General features: G+C 35.0%; 1 protein-coding gene across 7 annotated transcripts; it reads left to right on the top strand.

Annotated features, from left to right (window-relative positions):
• Positions 1–873: 873 nt before the first annotated feature.
• On the top strand, positions 874–14,223 carry LOC113698599 (uncharacterized). 7 transcript variants are annotated; one of them, XM_072056775.1, is made up of 14 exons: positions 874–1,019; positions 1,121–1,274; positions 1,970–2,049; positions 3,815–4,002; positions 4,903–5,347; positions 6,177–6,286; positions 7,371–7,430; positions 9,499–9,549; positions 10,325–10,397; positions 10,909–11,082; positions 11,219–11,314; positions 11,685–11,807; positions 13,039–13,283; positions 13,422–14,223. In XM_072056775.1, the coding sequence occupies exons 2-14, from the start codon at positions 1,123–1,125 to the stop codon at positions 13,947–13,949; spliced, it is 2,325 nt and encodes a 774-aa protein (XP_071912876.1). In that variant the 5' UTR covers positions 874–1,019; positions 1,121–1,122; the 3' UTR covers positions 13,950–14,223. The 7 variants fall into 7 exon arrangements, with proteins under 7 accessions (XP_071912876.1, XP_071912875.1, XP_071912871.1 ...); XM_072056774.1 differs by having other exon boundaries at positions 13,036–13,283; positions 13,422–14,175; XM_072056770.1 differs by having other exon boundaries at positions 13,039–14,223.
• Positions 14,224–14,966: the final 743 nt, after the last annotated feature.

The following is a 14,966-nucleotide window of genomic DNA, read 5'->3' as shown; positions in this document are numbered from 1 at the left end:
AATAGGTAATTTCAAAATATTGTAACTCACCACAAACTGAATACATGCATTTACGACGGAAATGCTATATTCAAATATTGTTCACATAAACCTTAACATATTAATTAATTAATTTTATTATTATTTGATCTCATAACACCCTTTCCACCTCCACGTAAGCCATTATATATATATATATATATATATATATATATATATATATATATATATATATATATTTATTTATTTTTACGTCTTCTATTTTCACATTCTTTCCACCTTCAATTATCAAATATAGGATTCGAATACTGAATTTAACAGCGGATGAGACTCTAACAGTCTGCTCTTAATGCCCTTGCACATTTATTATGTTGGGTTAGAATAATGGGTTGTATTATCTCATTTGCAAAATTTAAATTTCAACATTATTCATTTATTTTAAAATATTTATTATTTAGGAACGTCGTTTCTCTCAATCGTTTTTCATTCTTTTGTCTTTTTTTTTTTATCAATACGATAGAATTTCTATAATTTAAATTAGCCTATTTTAGGAAAAAGAGATTTGATATGAATAGAAACTCTATCGAAACTAATTAATGAACATCGTAAGAAATTATGATAAATTTTATAAAAAATAAGATTTGAATCCTTGATCTCCCGCACTACCTGACCAATGGACCCATCCTTTTGTCCGGGAGAAGACAAAGCGATTACTGTAATTCGTAAAAGCCGAAAACGCCTCCGCTTCCGTGACACATCACACTTACCCGGTCATGTCCCTCGGTCATTAACTTTCACCCTCTTTCATCGTCATCATTATCTTTTCTTTTTCGTCTCTCTCTCTCTTCTCTCTTTCCTTATATGCTGACCAAACTCATGCAACTCTGGAGTCTATATTGCTCCTTCACTCTTGCCTCTCTGCTTAAGTCTACAGTCTACAGTCTACATCCACCTTCTTCTCTCTCTGTTTATTCTCCATTTTTTTTGGTTCTACACTAAATCGGCCAAAAATCTTTCTTCCGCAACGACTACAGGATTGGGTAATAAATTTTTTGTCCATATTCAGCAAAGGATGTTTGATTATGATTTTCGTTTTCTTAATTGCGATTCACCCCCTTTTTGGGCTGTTGACTTGATATAGAGATGGCGGAAGGGGCTAAAAGCGTGATAATACTTGAATCAGACGAGGAGAACGAGAACGAGAGCGAGAACAGGAACGAGAATGGCTGTTCCCAGTCCGAAGAATGGTGCTTTGTCTGCCACGACGGTGGCATGATTCGTGACTGTGATTTTCCGTGAGTTTCTTTTCTCTTCTTCATTTTTTTCCTATTTTTTGGGTTGCTGATTCTCTGGAAATTCATTTGTTCTTCGTTTTTCTTTCTGTGCTTTGTTAGTTTGATTTCATCACCTTTACTTTTCCTTTTATTTTTTTAATTTATTGATGCATCATAGCCTTTTTTCCCCCTTTTTGGTGATCATGGTGATATTGCAAAGGTTGTTGTCTACTAGAAACCTGGCCTTTTTTTGAATGCTCTTTGCACTGTTTGGCTATTTGTGTTTATCCATCGACAACACAAGGAGGGTCAGTGTCATGTTTTGACAGCCTCTTAGACTTTGAATGAAATGCATACACAGTTGAAAAACTTTCGGTAATATGCAACTACATATTCTCAGATATGTAGATGGCGAGGATATGAGTTCTCTGGTGAATGAGTCTTGCAAAATTCTTTGAGATTTTATAATGCCTAAGAACTTTAAAATCCTCTTAAGAAGCTAGACATTGAATGAGGTAGATCATAAGATCAACTTGCTTTTGCATTAATTGCAAGTTTTTATCTTTATAATCTGAGATCTGTTGAAAGGTCATCTTTCACTTCCTTTTATTACTTCCACTCTTAGCCGCACTTTTTTGTTTCTGTTTATGAAGCTTCAGCATTTGTAATACATGGAAACTTTTGCTTGCCTCACTCTGGATATCTTATTTTTCTAGGAAATGTGGAAAAGCTTATCACTACAAATGCGTTGGTCAAAAGAAACCATTTCTTACAAGTAGTATGAGCTGGAATTGCGGTAAGTATCTCATCTCATACATCTAAACTACCGCTTGACTACGAAGCAGAAGGAGAAGAAATGGGAGATGGATTTCGTAAATATTTTTAATTTCTAAGAGTTTAGCTGAGATTTTTCTTATATATTACTGGATAATGCAGAAATGGGGAAGCAAAAATATTAAGGACTTAAAATTGCATGATTAATTTTATCTACCCTAGTTTCCTCAAGTTTTTCCATTTTACATGAATCTTTGAACTTGATATTGAAATTTTATTCCTGTTGCCAGCTCCAAGATCAACTCATGTTAATAGGATGCTGAAAGGCATATAGGCAAAAACATGAATAAAATTGAAACAAGAGACATTGAAGAATTAGATTAGAGGTTTCATTTTATTCCTTGAAGAATATAAGCACATGATTTACAAACTAAGGATTAAATATCTTCAACTATACGTGTAATTACATGCTTTAATCAATTTAACCACAAATAATCTACAAACTCAAGATGATGTGATTAAGAATGAAACAATTGATAGTTGCAACCAAATATAAACAAATAAGTATTTTTGGTTTGATAATGGAGGAATGGTTGTTACACACAGCAATATGGGGAAAGGATTTTGGTGACTATCGACCAAATAACTTGCTAAGCGGTAGCTTATGCTTACTTTCCTTTCTTTCTTTTGTAAATTGAAATTCTTACTTGACAGATTTGTCTATGTTTAATGTTTTATAATTCTAGCTATAGGATGTGGGATATTCTAGGTAGGTCTACAAAGGATGTGGAATATTCTAGCAAGACGTACAAGTCTAGCAGTTGGTTTGTGTATCAGGGATAACCAAACGATCACAGTCCTGTTTAACCTAAGACATTCACTCTGACAAAGGGAGGTCATATCGTCCTTTACTTTTTTCCAATTTCCAAGTTTGCCAATTAGGTTCCAGCAAGGTTTATTTTGTATAGATCTGAGACTGTCCCATTATTTGTCCTGCACAAATGTTTGATGTACGAAATTGTTTTAATTCACTGGTAGAGTTTTCTTTTTCTTTTTCTTTAAAGAGTAGAGTGAAGTTGTTTTTACTTCTGAAGAACTGTTAACATCATTTCCCCAAGCATTTTCTGTCCTACCACAAGTAACTGAGGAAAAAGAAAACAAAAGAATGAAAGCAGAAGATTCTTCATTTGATGAGTACAGTCATCAATGGTAATACTGCTGAAATGCAGGGATTAATTTCAGTCTCCTTTTAGTTTTTTACCTGGGGAACAAATTTGATCAAAATACAGTTTCGTAAAGTTTTGTTGTAGAGATAGATAAGAAAGCGATGGATTAGGACTACATTTAGAGTTTGCAAAGACTATCGATTTTAACTTGCCAATGAGTTAGGGTCATAGTGGCAAACTATAAAATGCCCTGGGGGTGGTTTTATTTTCCGCTGATTCCTTATATGGACAGTAAACTAATATGCAGATTTAATTTGGTAACTTTCTGTATACGGTTGTCAGCATTTTGTCTGTCCACTATTTTGCTTTTTAGGAACTCTCAAGAGTGCTCCTCTTTTTTTTCTTTTTTTTTTTTTTTTTTTTTTTGTGGTTTGCTTTTCACTGTTTAGTTCAAGATTCTGTACACAGTTCTCAGCATTTTGTCTGTCTCCTAATTTGGTTTGCAGGAATTGTCGAGAGAGCTCTCTTTTTTGATTTTTGGTTTGATTTTTCACAGATCAGTTCAAGATTAGCTCATTTGATATGCCGGCATTTGTGTCATAATGTTTTTTATCATTTCAGCTCGACACTTTTGCTCCAATTGTGGTGGAAAGCCAAGAATTATGTGTTACTGCTGTCCCAAAGCAATATGTCATCAATGCATTGACTCTGCAGAGTTTTTTCCAATTAAACAAGAAAATGGATTTTGCAAGGACTGTATGAATTTTGTGCTGCTTTCTGAAGGAATTGTAGATTCAGACTCCAGCTTGGTATGGAATATGAAAATTGCATTTAATTAAATGGTAGTGTATGTCAAAGTAGAGATTAATTACAACATGATAGCAGTTTCATTAGAGTACTTGTTTAATTTAGATTAATAGAATTCACGTAGCCACAAGATTATGCAATACATAAAGTTTTCTTTTCTTTTCTTTTCTTTTTTTTTTAAGATCCAGCACTAATAAATTGTTAATTTGATATGTTAATTTAACAATGTTTCGTCAACTAAGATGTTCACATTTTTTCAATAGATGTCTCACATTGTTACCTATCACACATACGAAAATGTTATGGTAGACATGATAGAACTCATGCGTATGGGTAAAATGATTGGCACACTCTAAGGATCAGCAACCCCTAAAGCTAATTTTAACTATTCAATGTTATCACAAGTTGTTTTAAGCTAGAAGTGGTGATTGCATCCAGCCTTGCTGTTGCTGCACATGAAATTTTATAGTTTACAATTCTAGAAAATTTGGGACAATTAAAATAGAAAAATTGCTAGCTTTTGTCTGTGTAAACTTCTACCAGTGTGAAACTGAAGATAAGGATTTTCTATTTTGTGTGCTGAGAAATTTACCTACATTTATCTGAGGAAACCTACAATGTTCTTGTTGCTTAAGATGCACGTAAAGATATATGGTCCATTGCCGTTCACAAACTAGTTGCTGTCAGCTCTCATGTTATTTGCAACATGCAAATCTTAGGATGTTAAATTTTTATGGTTGTGGTTTTAGACCATCAACCTATAGTTTATATACAACCTCTTGCTATGATGTAAGGCTTTACCAGTTTCCTTGTGTTGCAATTCTTGTCTTTAATGTTTTCCTTATGATGCTTCTAACTTATATGAATTAATGCTTCTAACATAAATTTTGTTTGTTAACTAGCACAAAAGAATGAGTCTTGGGGATCTTTCCACACGAGAAAGATATCTCAAGGAATATTATGAGATCATAAAGAAGCAATACAGCCTTACTTTGGGTGATATCCAATCTGCCCGAAGGCAATTGAAGAATCGAGAGAAGCGCAAATCTTGTGAGAGTTTAGATGATGCCAACAAGAATAAGAGATCTAGGGTTCTACCAAGGACAAAGCTGTGTTTTAACACAACTTCTCCAAGTGAGGAGGTGGTAAGTAGTAAAACTCCAACCTTGTTTGCAGCAGTCGTTCTTGATAATATTAGACTTGCATACCTGAGAAGGAGATTAGTTGGGAAGCTCCTGGAGCAGCCTGAATCTTTTGAGAACAAGGTAAAAGGTACTTTTGTTCTTGTTGAATTACCTTCACCTGATGGACGTCAGAGGAAAACTCGTCAGCTTGTGCAAGTGACAGGTTAATCTTCTTTACAAGATTCATTTTTCTTTATTTTAAAGAAAACTATGTCTTTATTTTTTTGTCCAGTAATCCTGAGGGGTTAATCTTGTTCTCTAGATCTCATTTTTATTTATTTTAAAGTTAACAATGTCGTTATTTGTTTCCCTGATTTCCTAAACTGCATGCTGTATTGATGGAATGTGAATAATCTCTCATGAAGTTTCTCACAATAGTGCTTATCTGGTTTTCAAAGTTATGCTGACCTTCACTAATGATGTTATTGCTAATGTTCTTAGTGAGTAAATTTAGGATCCAACTGTAGAATTGTACTTTACACCTCTCTCTCCTGGTAATGTGGCTTCATTTCAGTTTCCCCTCCCTCTTCTTCAACTTGCCAATTTCTTAATAGCATCTAGGATTCATGCAAGAAGTGGTTATGGTCCTTTTCCTAATGAACTCTTCTAAATCCTTCTCTCTCTCTCTCAAGCTTTCGTGAATTGTAATAGGTCTCCTGTTAGTATGGTGCTATAAAGGAGGGTATTGCTTTGGAATTAATGGCTTCCTAATAACTTTCAAGGAAATTTTCTTCACCTTGTTAGCTGACTAACATGGGAACATTTTGATGTAAATTATCCAACTAATGCAGTTAGCCACCCAAACTTTTAAATTGTTGGAATTGTTTTGATTAAGGAGACAGGTGAAGCCATCTGCCATTTGTATTGATCTTAGCTACTTTGTGTTTATGTGTTTCGACTATAAATCTTGATGAATCAATGATTCGTTTTGGATATGCTGCGGTTATATACTCCCAAATGTTGCATGTAATAGCGTAGTTTTGTGCTGTCAGGCACAAGGAAGACTTCAGGTGATCATGATGAGGTGGATATTAAGCTTCTAGCGTCAAATATTCCAAATGAAATTTCAATTCACATGTTATCAAATGCTGATCTGTCGGAGGTAACATAATCTATCTGAGGTAACATTAGATATCAGTAGTACCTTGAATTGCTCTCTTTTGTCCTTTCCTTCTTTTGTATTGTTGCATTAGAATCCTGTTTTTGTTCATGTTGAACTCAGAAATTCTCCTTTTCATTGAATCCACTAAAGGAGGCATGATTTATGAAATGAAGTCATAGAGTAAATGAGGCCCAAAACACATCCAATTGCCTATATAACAAACTATCAAGTTTCTTTTAGAACTAATTGCAGCTATACTTATGTGCATTTATTCCTATGATAACAATTGGTTGGGAATTGAGTACCAGTATTGCTGTATTGCTGCAACTGACAAATAGAAGTAGCATAATGACTGTCGTGGTTGCACTTCTAGTGTGATTGTTGAAGATTTTCTTGGATTTCACGAGATGTTCTGTTGAACATGTACCTTGACCCGAAGTGTAGATCTTGGAACGTATATCAGTCACGGTTGGCTACTGGGTGACTATTTATTTAGGAAGTTTATGTGACTTCTATAGGTTTAGGTAAATGCTAATAAGCAACAGATGGAAGAAATAAACATACAATGATTCTGTTTTGGATCTTGGGCTTTAGGCTTGATGTCTTGGCTTTACAGTAATCTGCTTGATATCTACTTTAGGGCTAGAGGCCTTTGGCCAAGTGAGAGCTATTATTTTTCTTCCTTGCCATTTATTAGTGTATTTCTGGAAAGCAGACTGTATTACACTGTCAAGTTCTGTATTGAATACCTTGCATATGTGATATCAAATTTGGTAGTGCTTAAAAAGTAAATTTAGAGTGCCAGTTATCTAATTATAACAGATTATAATTGTATAGTATGGAACTAAAAACTCAGATGATGAGTTCAAATGCATGAGATAGGCTTTTCTTTCTGAATCTGACGCATCATGCAAGTTTTCCTCTCCATGAAAGGATATCGTGTTACTTCTTCCTGCCAATCATTGACTGCCTGAATAGTTTTAGCAAAAAAATAATTTCATTCTTGTTTATTAACAAGTTTGACGTGTTTTTATATTTGCCTCCTGAATTTTTTTTAACCTGAATTTACCGTTACTTATTTCAGAAGGACTGTGAAGATCTCAGACAGCAGGTGCAAAATGGTCTGCTTAGAATGCCCACTGTGGTGAGTACTCCTTCAAATGATGGTATTTTTTGTTGCTGTAGTAATTGTGAATGGAATTTCGCAAGATTACCTGGCTAGACAATTTCTACCAGGTTTTAAGAATGTGAAGTATATTTCCATTGGATATGCAAGTGTCTATTCACTAATGGGGAAATAAAAGAGAATGTGAAGTATATTTCCACTGGATATGCAAGTGTCTATTCACTAATGGGCAAATAAAAGATAAAAGATTTTGCCATCAGTACTGTTGCCTGTCGGTTGAGGAGATTCTCATTAATAAGATAGTTAATATTTGATACAATTTTCTAGTTATGATATAGTTGTCATTGCAGCTGGCAATACAGGCTAATTATTAGGTTCTCATCCCATTGTTTGTCAACCTTGTAGGATCCATGATGACTTTAAGCTTGTACCTGAATTAGGAAAATTGGTTATGGACCCAGCATCTATCTGTTTGTAACCTTCCAGTTGTGCTTAAGTTGGTTTCTAGTCTGAGGAAATTTACTATTTGTTGGTGCTCACCAATAGCTTCTCTTTGTTTCTTAGTTATTTCTTCAGATGTTGGAGCAGTAGTATGATATCTCAAAGATGAATTATGCTAACATATTCATTGTTATAAGATTAAATTATCTTTCTTTGAGAAAAAGGGCTTTGAATAGATCAAAACGATTATCCATTATTCTTATACTTCTGCTTGAGCTGAAGAGAGCTTTGGGAAAGGAAATTATAAGAGAAAAAAATTGGAAAATTTAGTAAGTTCTTCAATGGCTGATTTCAAAGTATTTAGGAGGAAAACCTATGCTACCCAATATGAGTTACCTAGTCATATTTGTAATTGTAGTGTACCTAAATAAAAGTTATGGAAATTCTACTGCCTTCTGTTAACACTTTATCCTCAAGTTAAAGAACACGTACCCTATGCTGCTAACATGTTACAAAAGCAGTAAATTATCCATAGGTTGCACATTGAATGTCCTAATCACTTTCTCCAGCAACTTCTCTGAAAGAAATGTTAATCAACTTGAATATGCTGTGTTCCATACTGGAACTGGATTAGATGCAAGATGGATAGATGCTTTTTTATTACATTTCAAACTTTTACACTCAAATTCGGGCTCAATAACTATTCTTCAGTTATAGTTGTTAACAAGTAGTTTGAGAAATGACAATATATTTAGATCTGCACTGTACTGGCAACTGCAGCTGCTGCTTTCTCTTCCATGGTACCAAGTGGTCATCATCAATGGCACAATTACCTGTGGTTGAATTTCAGTGTGAAACTCAAACAAGCCTAACGTGTGACCATGATTCTAATATAAGAATTATGGTCTGGATATCTTAAATGGTTGCGTATGACCGCACCATTTGGTTTAAAGGATTCCTGTGAAAGTTGTTGATGATCTTGGGGCACTCCACACGTCATTTGGTTTTGACTTTGATGCCAAGGTTCTTTAACAGTTGATGGTTGAGAGTAGATGATATAATTGAGAATAAGTTGGGCAAAAAACCTAAATAGCTCTCAAGCTTCCTAGATTTTATACCTTTGGCCATTCCATAATCCAGGATTTCATGTTGCCTCTCAAATTTTTTAGGTGTTTGCTTTGGTCCTCCATTTTTTGTCCCTAAGGCTAATAAAGCCAAAGACACATGTGCAACAAAGGTTGATTTCTTGGAGCTAGGTCAGCACGGGAATGGGGTTGAAAGTCTCTAATTTACCTAATGATACATGCTAAATTTCTGTACATCTTTTGAGCAAATATTTTGAATACATAGAAAATAGGAATTGTTCCACTTGTAATTAACTGCTAGATGAATTACAAAATGCACGTATTTCTTGCTTTTGCTGAGCTTTTCTTACTCTTTAAGGCAATTTTCCCTGCCCTTGCATCTGGTGGAGATAATTAGACAATCGCAGTGCAGGTTCATGAGGTTTAGATCCATAGGTTTATAAATTAACACAGCATTGGTGGTTATAGCTTTTTCTTCTCTATATCTCTGCAACTATATGGACTTACATTTCCAGTTTATAGTTCCTTACAAGCACTTGACAGCAGTCTTTCATCTACAGGAGGAGCTTGAACAAAAGGCCAGAGTTCTGCATGAGGAAATTGTGGATGATGTATGACCTTACATATTCTCTTTCACATATGACATTCTGTTATGTTTTGGGTCTCTGTGATGGTAGTTAGACTTATTTTATGTATCATCAGAAAATCCTTATGAAATGCTAATATTGTGAATATGATCTCACTTTCTGTTAACACAGTTTCCTTTATGATTTGCACGCTTTCTTTGATTATTTTTTAAAGGCTGAACTGCTTCAAGATGAGCAGTTTCTTTACCATTCAATTGTGTCAATATAATAGTAAAAGTATATAATTTCCACATTACTTTGGTGCATGATTATATGTGTGAGGAAGAAAGAGATTTCTTTTCTTATTATTTCTTTCTTCTTTGAAGTTTAGGTGCTCTGTTTGATTTTTTTTTTTGGGGGTTGGGGGGGGGGGCGGGGTGGGGGGATGGTCTGGTGAAGGCAGCTGGGAGAAATGTCGCATAGAATCTTACAGTTGATAGAAAGACTTAAAGCTACTAATACTCTCCTTGGAGTGCTAACAAGTAGAAGCTCACATTATTCTTAATTTGTCATACGTCTCAGTTGAGGAACTGCACCAATTTCTTGAATCTCTCTCAAGTTTCTGTGTTTGCTTGAATCTAGTGGAATCTTATGCATGTAACTGTGATCGATATATTTTTGTTTTGGTGGGTGCTGATTATTCTGTTACTTGATAGTTATTTGTCTTAATTACAATTGAACCAAATTCATAATTTCCCTTCTTATTTGCACTTTTTTTTCATTCTGGAGATTGTTACTCATAATTTCTTACATGTGTCAGATAATTGCTACAGAGCTGAGAGTCCTGCAAGTAAAAATTGACAGAGCTAATGAAAAGGGTTGGAGACGAGAATATCCTTTGATCAGTTGTTATATAGGAAGGAGCAATCAAATTAGCTAGGTGCTCTTGGAGTTGTCGCAAGCATGTTTATCTTGTCTAAAGTAGCTTGTAGATCTCTGTTTTTCCCTGTCTCCAGCCCATGAGACTCATCAATCTCAGAAGTTGCCCTTTTTCCAGCTAAGCTGTTTACCAATCTAGATGACCAGCCTGCATAATCCAACTTGCATTTGCTATTCCTTTTTTTTTCTTAGTCTCTCATCTTTATGAACTCTTATCTCTAGGAGTACCTATCTGTAAGAATTAGCTCCTGATAAGATTTCAGTCACTGCTATTTTCCAGAAGTCTTTTATGCAAGAGGGAGTGCAATTTTTGCATTTTTGCTTCTGCACGATTTGTTTCTTTTCCGGATTCATGCTGCTTGTGAGTTTCAAAAGTGGTTAAAAGTTGACAAACATAGCTTTAGATTTGCTTATAATTGAGACATTAAATGATGATCATTGACCTTAACCTATATGTGGTTACATTGTTCGAACTTAGAAATAGAAGGACACAGCTAGAAGCACGATCAAAGCGGTTGTGGTTACTAAATAATGTTCCAGTGGTCAGTTCAGAAGTAGTAGATATCAATGTTATGCCTTGTGGAACTGCAGATGACAGACAGGGAAGCGCAGGCTCACCCATATCAATCCCAATTGAAGGTACTATTTGCAATGCCACAAAATTGCTTCATGAATTTGGCACAATAGATTTGCAATAATCTGCAAATATTTTTTTCTTTAGCAAAACCCATTGCTGCAGCTTTTGTCCTCAAACTACTTTTGAAATGGTGAACAGGGTCACAGTGCACTAGTAACTGTGATAAATTCAGTGAAAGCTTGATAAGTTCAGTACCTATCAATAATGTGGAGGCAGGTGGTAAAACTATCTCAGGTATATGATGGACACTCTAAAATAACATGCTTATTGTTTCCCTTTCTCAAGATTGCAAAGTGAATGTACAGGGGGATAACTGGAGGAAAACCTCAGCAGCTATTATAACTTGGATAATTAACATAATGGGATTTAAGGGAACTGATAGTATCTGGACAGTGAACAAGCCTAGTACACAAACATGTTTGTTTTCTTAATGAAGAATGGCAGCCATTACTTTTTGAATATTCTGATATTGGTATATGAATGTGGAGCACTAGGCCATGCACTTAGTACTGCTAAAGTCTTTTGCAGATTATCAAAGTTGATCTTTGTCCTGGCTTTTTTAAGTTAAAGGAAATTATTCATTTTAGAAATTTTCTCCAAAAAGTGTCTGCAGTTACATTAGATCCTAGTCCAAGATTGAAGGATCTCATGGATGATAAAATGCAAAATGAAGGCCCTGCTATGGTAATCCTCGACCAGGAGTGCAAGGGCAGTGAAACTGCTTCAGGTATATTATACATTAGAATTGTGTCTCATTTTTAGCAATTTCTCTCTCTCTCTCTCTCTCGCCCTCCTCCCATTATTTTCATTCACTTTTGTTCCTATTTTGGTTATGTAGTAGGGAATAACATGGTAGTTTCTTTGAGTTAAATTGACTGTTAAGTCGAACCAGGATTTGACAAGTATAGAACTTGCAAATGAAATTCTGTAAAACTTCCAGTTTGTCTTGCTACTCGAATCATGTAATTAAATAGGATGATGAGATATAGAGCCTGCAAATGAAATTCTGTAAACTTTCAGTTTGTCTTGCTATTCAAATCATGTAATTAAATAGGACTACGAGAATCCTTGATTATCTTGGTGCATTTCTTTAGTCAAAACTGCTTAAAATAGAAAGTTTCATGTGGCCTTAGAATAGTGGAATGTCAAGATAAAGGTATCTAGACCTGCTTATTTCCATTACATTTAACATTCATAATTAAATAACCTGATGAGGGACTTTAACTCATTGTCTCGTATCACAAACAAATACATGCATAATTAAATAACATGATGAGCATTCCTGTCGCAAAAACCTACTCTAATGCCACTTCAGCAGTTAAGTATCAATGTCCTCTTTTTTCTATCCTTTACGGAGAAGTTATACTTCAAATGGTTGATTGTGAGCATAGAGGTTTGAAGCGACTTAATTATTAATATCTAAGCTTCAATATTGACACATGGCATTTCATGGCAGTAATGTAGGTTTAGGATGATGAAGTCGCATTTTTATTCAACTTATGCTGTTAAGCTGTATCTTTGTCATTTTGCTGGGTATAAAATAATAAACATCATGTGGCGATTTAGTTTGTGTATGTTTTCAAAGTGTATTTAATTGCTTTCTATTGTCATAATCTTCAAGCTTGTAATCATTTGTGTTAAGCTATATAAATAAATAGAACAAAGAACTGAAATAAATATTGGTACAAAGAGTCGTGCATCCCTGATTTTGGTATATTAGACCACTAAAACGAATTGCTGATATGACATTTTGAAAACATTAGGCGTTAAGTTTGTCAGACAAAATCACTCCTGTAGACTTCTTTCTACCTTATGTAGTTTTATTTGAATTTATTGGGAGGACTTGATGCTGTAGGTGGGACAAATCCTAGTGAATTATTCACTTTGACCATTTCCCTCATCTTTTGTATTTTCAACTGAGCTGATTTAAATATTATTTTGTTCTTATTTTGTAGTAGTGTCCCTCTTCAAGAGATCACCAGGTGCCTCTACTCCAACTGAAGAGCATGTAAGGAAGCTGGTGAAAGATCCCGTGGTGAATGATGCTACACCTTCGTGTCCTCAAACCACAAAGACAGAGACCAATCCTGTGGTGAATAATGCTATGCCTTCATGTCCTCAAACCGCAGACACAGAGACCAATAAGGACCCTGAGCAACTGTTTCCAGAAATTGAGCAGAATAAACCAACACAAGGACAAAAGGTGAGTGCGAAAAGCACAGCCATGAATACTGTAGAGCCCTGTTTAGAGCAGACTCGCTCCATTTGTTTTGTTCCTGCTTTTCCATTGGATGGCAAGGTTATGACTCCTGTCGTCGATCATCATCCAACTATGACACAGCAATCAAATAATGAAAGCTTCTTGAGAAGGGAGCTTGACTCCTTACGTTGCGACCTTGTAAGGACGTCCACAAGGGGTGCTTTACTGGAGGATGAATTGAAGGCGCTCAAAAATAAGATGGAGCATGATGCTTTTGTAACCCCCTCCAAAATTTCAAGCATGGAGCAAAAGCTTGATTTGATGTTTGAGCACCATGCCAAGCAGTCCGGAGGTGCACAGGTTGAACCTGCCCAGGAGAAAATAATCTCTTCTAACAAGTCAAAAATGTCTGCTGATGATGTCACAAGGTTGTTGGAACCTATAAAAAGAGCTGGTTGGACTGAAGCTTTGGAAGAGGTAAAGGCAAAGCACCTCCCACACTTGAATCTGATTGAATTCCCCATGTATGATCCTGGTTCCCGGCTCAAAGCAGGCCTTATTGCAAAGAGAATTTGTGAATCTGGTATTCAAATTGATCATCTGGCGTCACTAGAAGCAACTGAGAAAGACCAGGCTAGGGAAACTCAGTGCAACATCTATCTAACTTGAGCTTGAGAACTCGAAACTGCCGATGAAGGTGAACTTCTAGATATTCCTACTCGAGTCCCTCAGCCATGACCTTTTTAGGTGGTGGTGTTCGCTTCTGATTCCTGTGTTCGTTGTTTCTTTGGAAACCTTGTAAGAACAGTGTGTGTGTGTGTGTGTGTGTGTGTGTGTGTGTGTGTTTTTTTTTCTCAAGAAACAGTAGTAAAAGCTTAGTTGAAGTTTGTGAAAACACTTGGTCAATACTATCTTTAGAATAGATAAACCTGGTGGTTTGACACTTCTAATCTTCTCTTAGTTATTGTATATGCTGCAACCGACCAGTATAATTGTGCCTAAAGTAGTTACTTTTACAACTTAAAGGAAGAATTTAAGATGCAAACCTCAGGCATATATCTGACATAAACTAGGCTAATGTAGATGCAAATATTCCAGTACGCGTATTAATCTTCAAATATTTCTCAATGTAATGATCGCTGTGTTAAAGAGTTAATTGTGCATTTTATTTTTGTATATTCCCTCCTAATTATGGTAAAATATGGTGTTATATGTTGGATTCTACTAGAGGTGGCAATTTGTCCCAAGTTCCAATGGGTTACCTATGCCCACTGAGACTTTGGGCGGGATAGGTATTGAAATTTGATATTGGGTTTAAAATGGGACAAATCCCAATTGTACCCATTAATTTGATATGTTGGATTAACTATTTTTGGAGGGTGTTTTTGAAATATTTTATTGTAGTAATGTATATGAAAAATTTTTACTATAATTTTTTTAAAAATATTTGATATACTAATATGGATGGGATGTTTTTTGAGTTATTGTATATTACTGTAACATTGTATTTGAAAAACTTTATTTTTGAAAAAATAGCCAATCCAAATGGAGTCTTAGATTCAAAAATTATTTTTAACAATTTTTATAGTCATGATTGTATATCTATCTTTTTTTTATTTGTTAATCCAATTTTTGGTGATAATCCTGAGTATAAAGCACTTGCATGTTTATTTAATAAAACTAAAA

This window comes from Coffea arabica, chromosome 7c, assembly GCF_036785885.1.
Source record: "Coffea arabica cultivar ET-39 chromosome 7c, Coffea Arabica ET-39 HiFi, whole genome shotgun sequence".
Lineage (NCBI taxonomy): Eukaryota > Viridiplantae > Streptophyta > Magnoliopsida > Gentianales > Rubiaceae > Coffea > Coffea arabica.
Note: the sequence above shows the minus strand (reverse complement) of the source record. Positions and strands in the feature narration are given on the sequence as shown.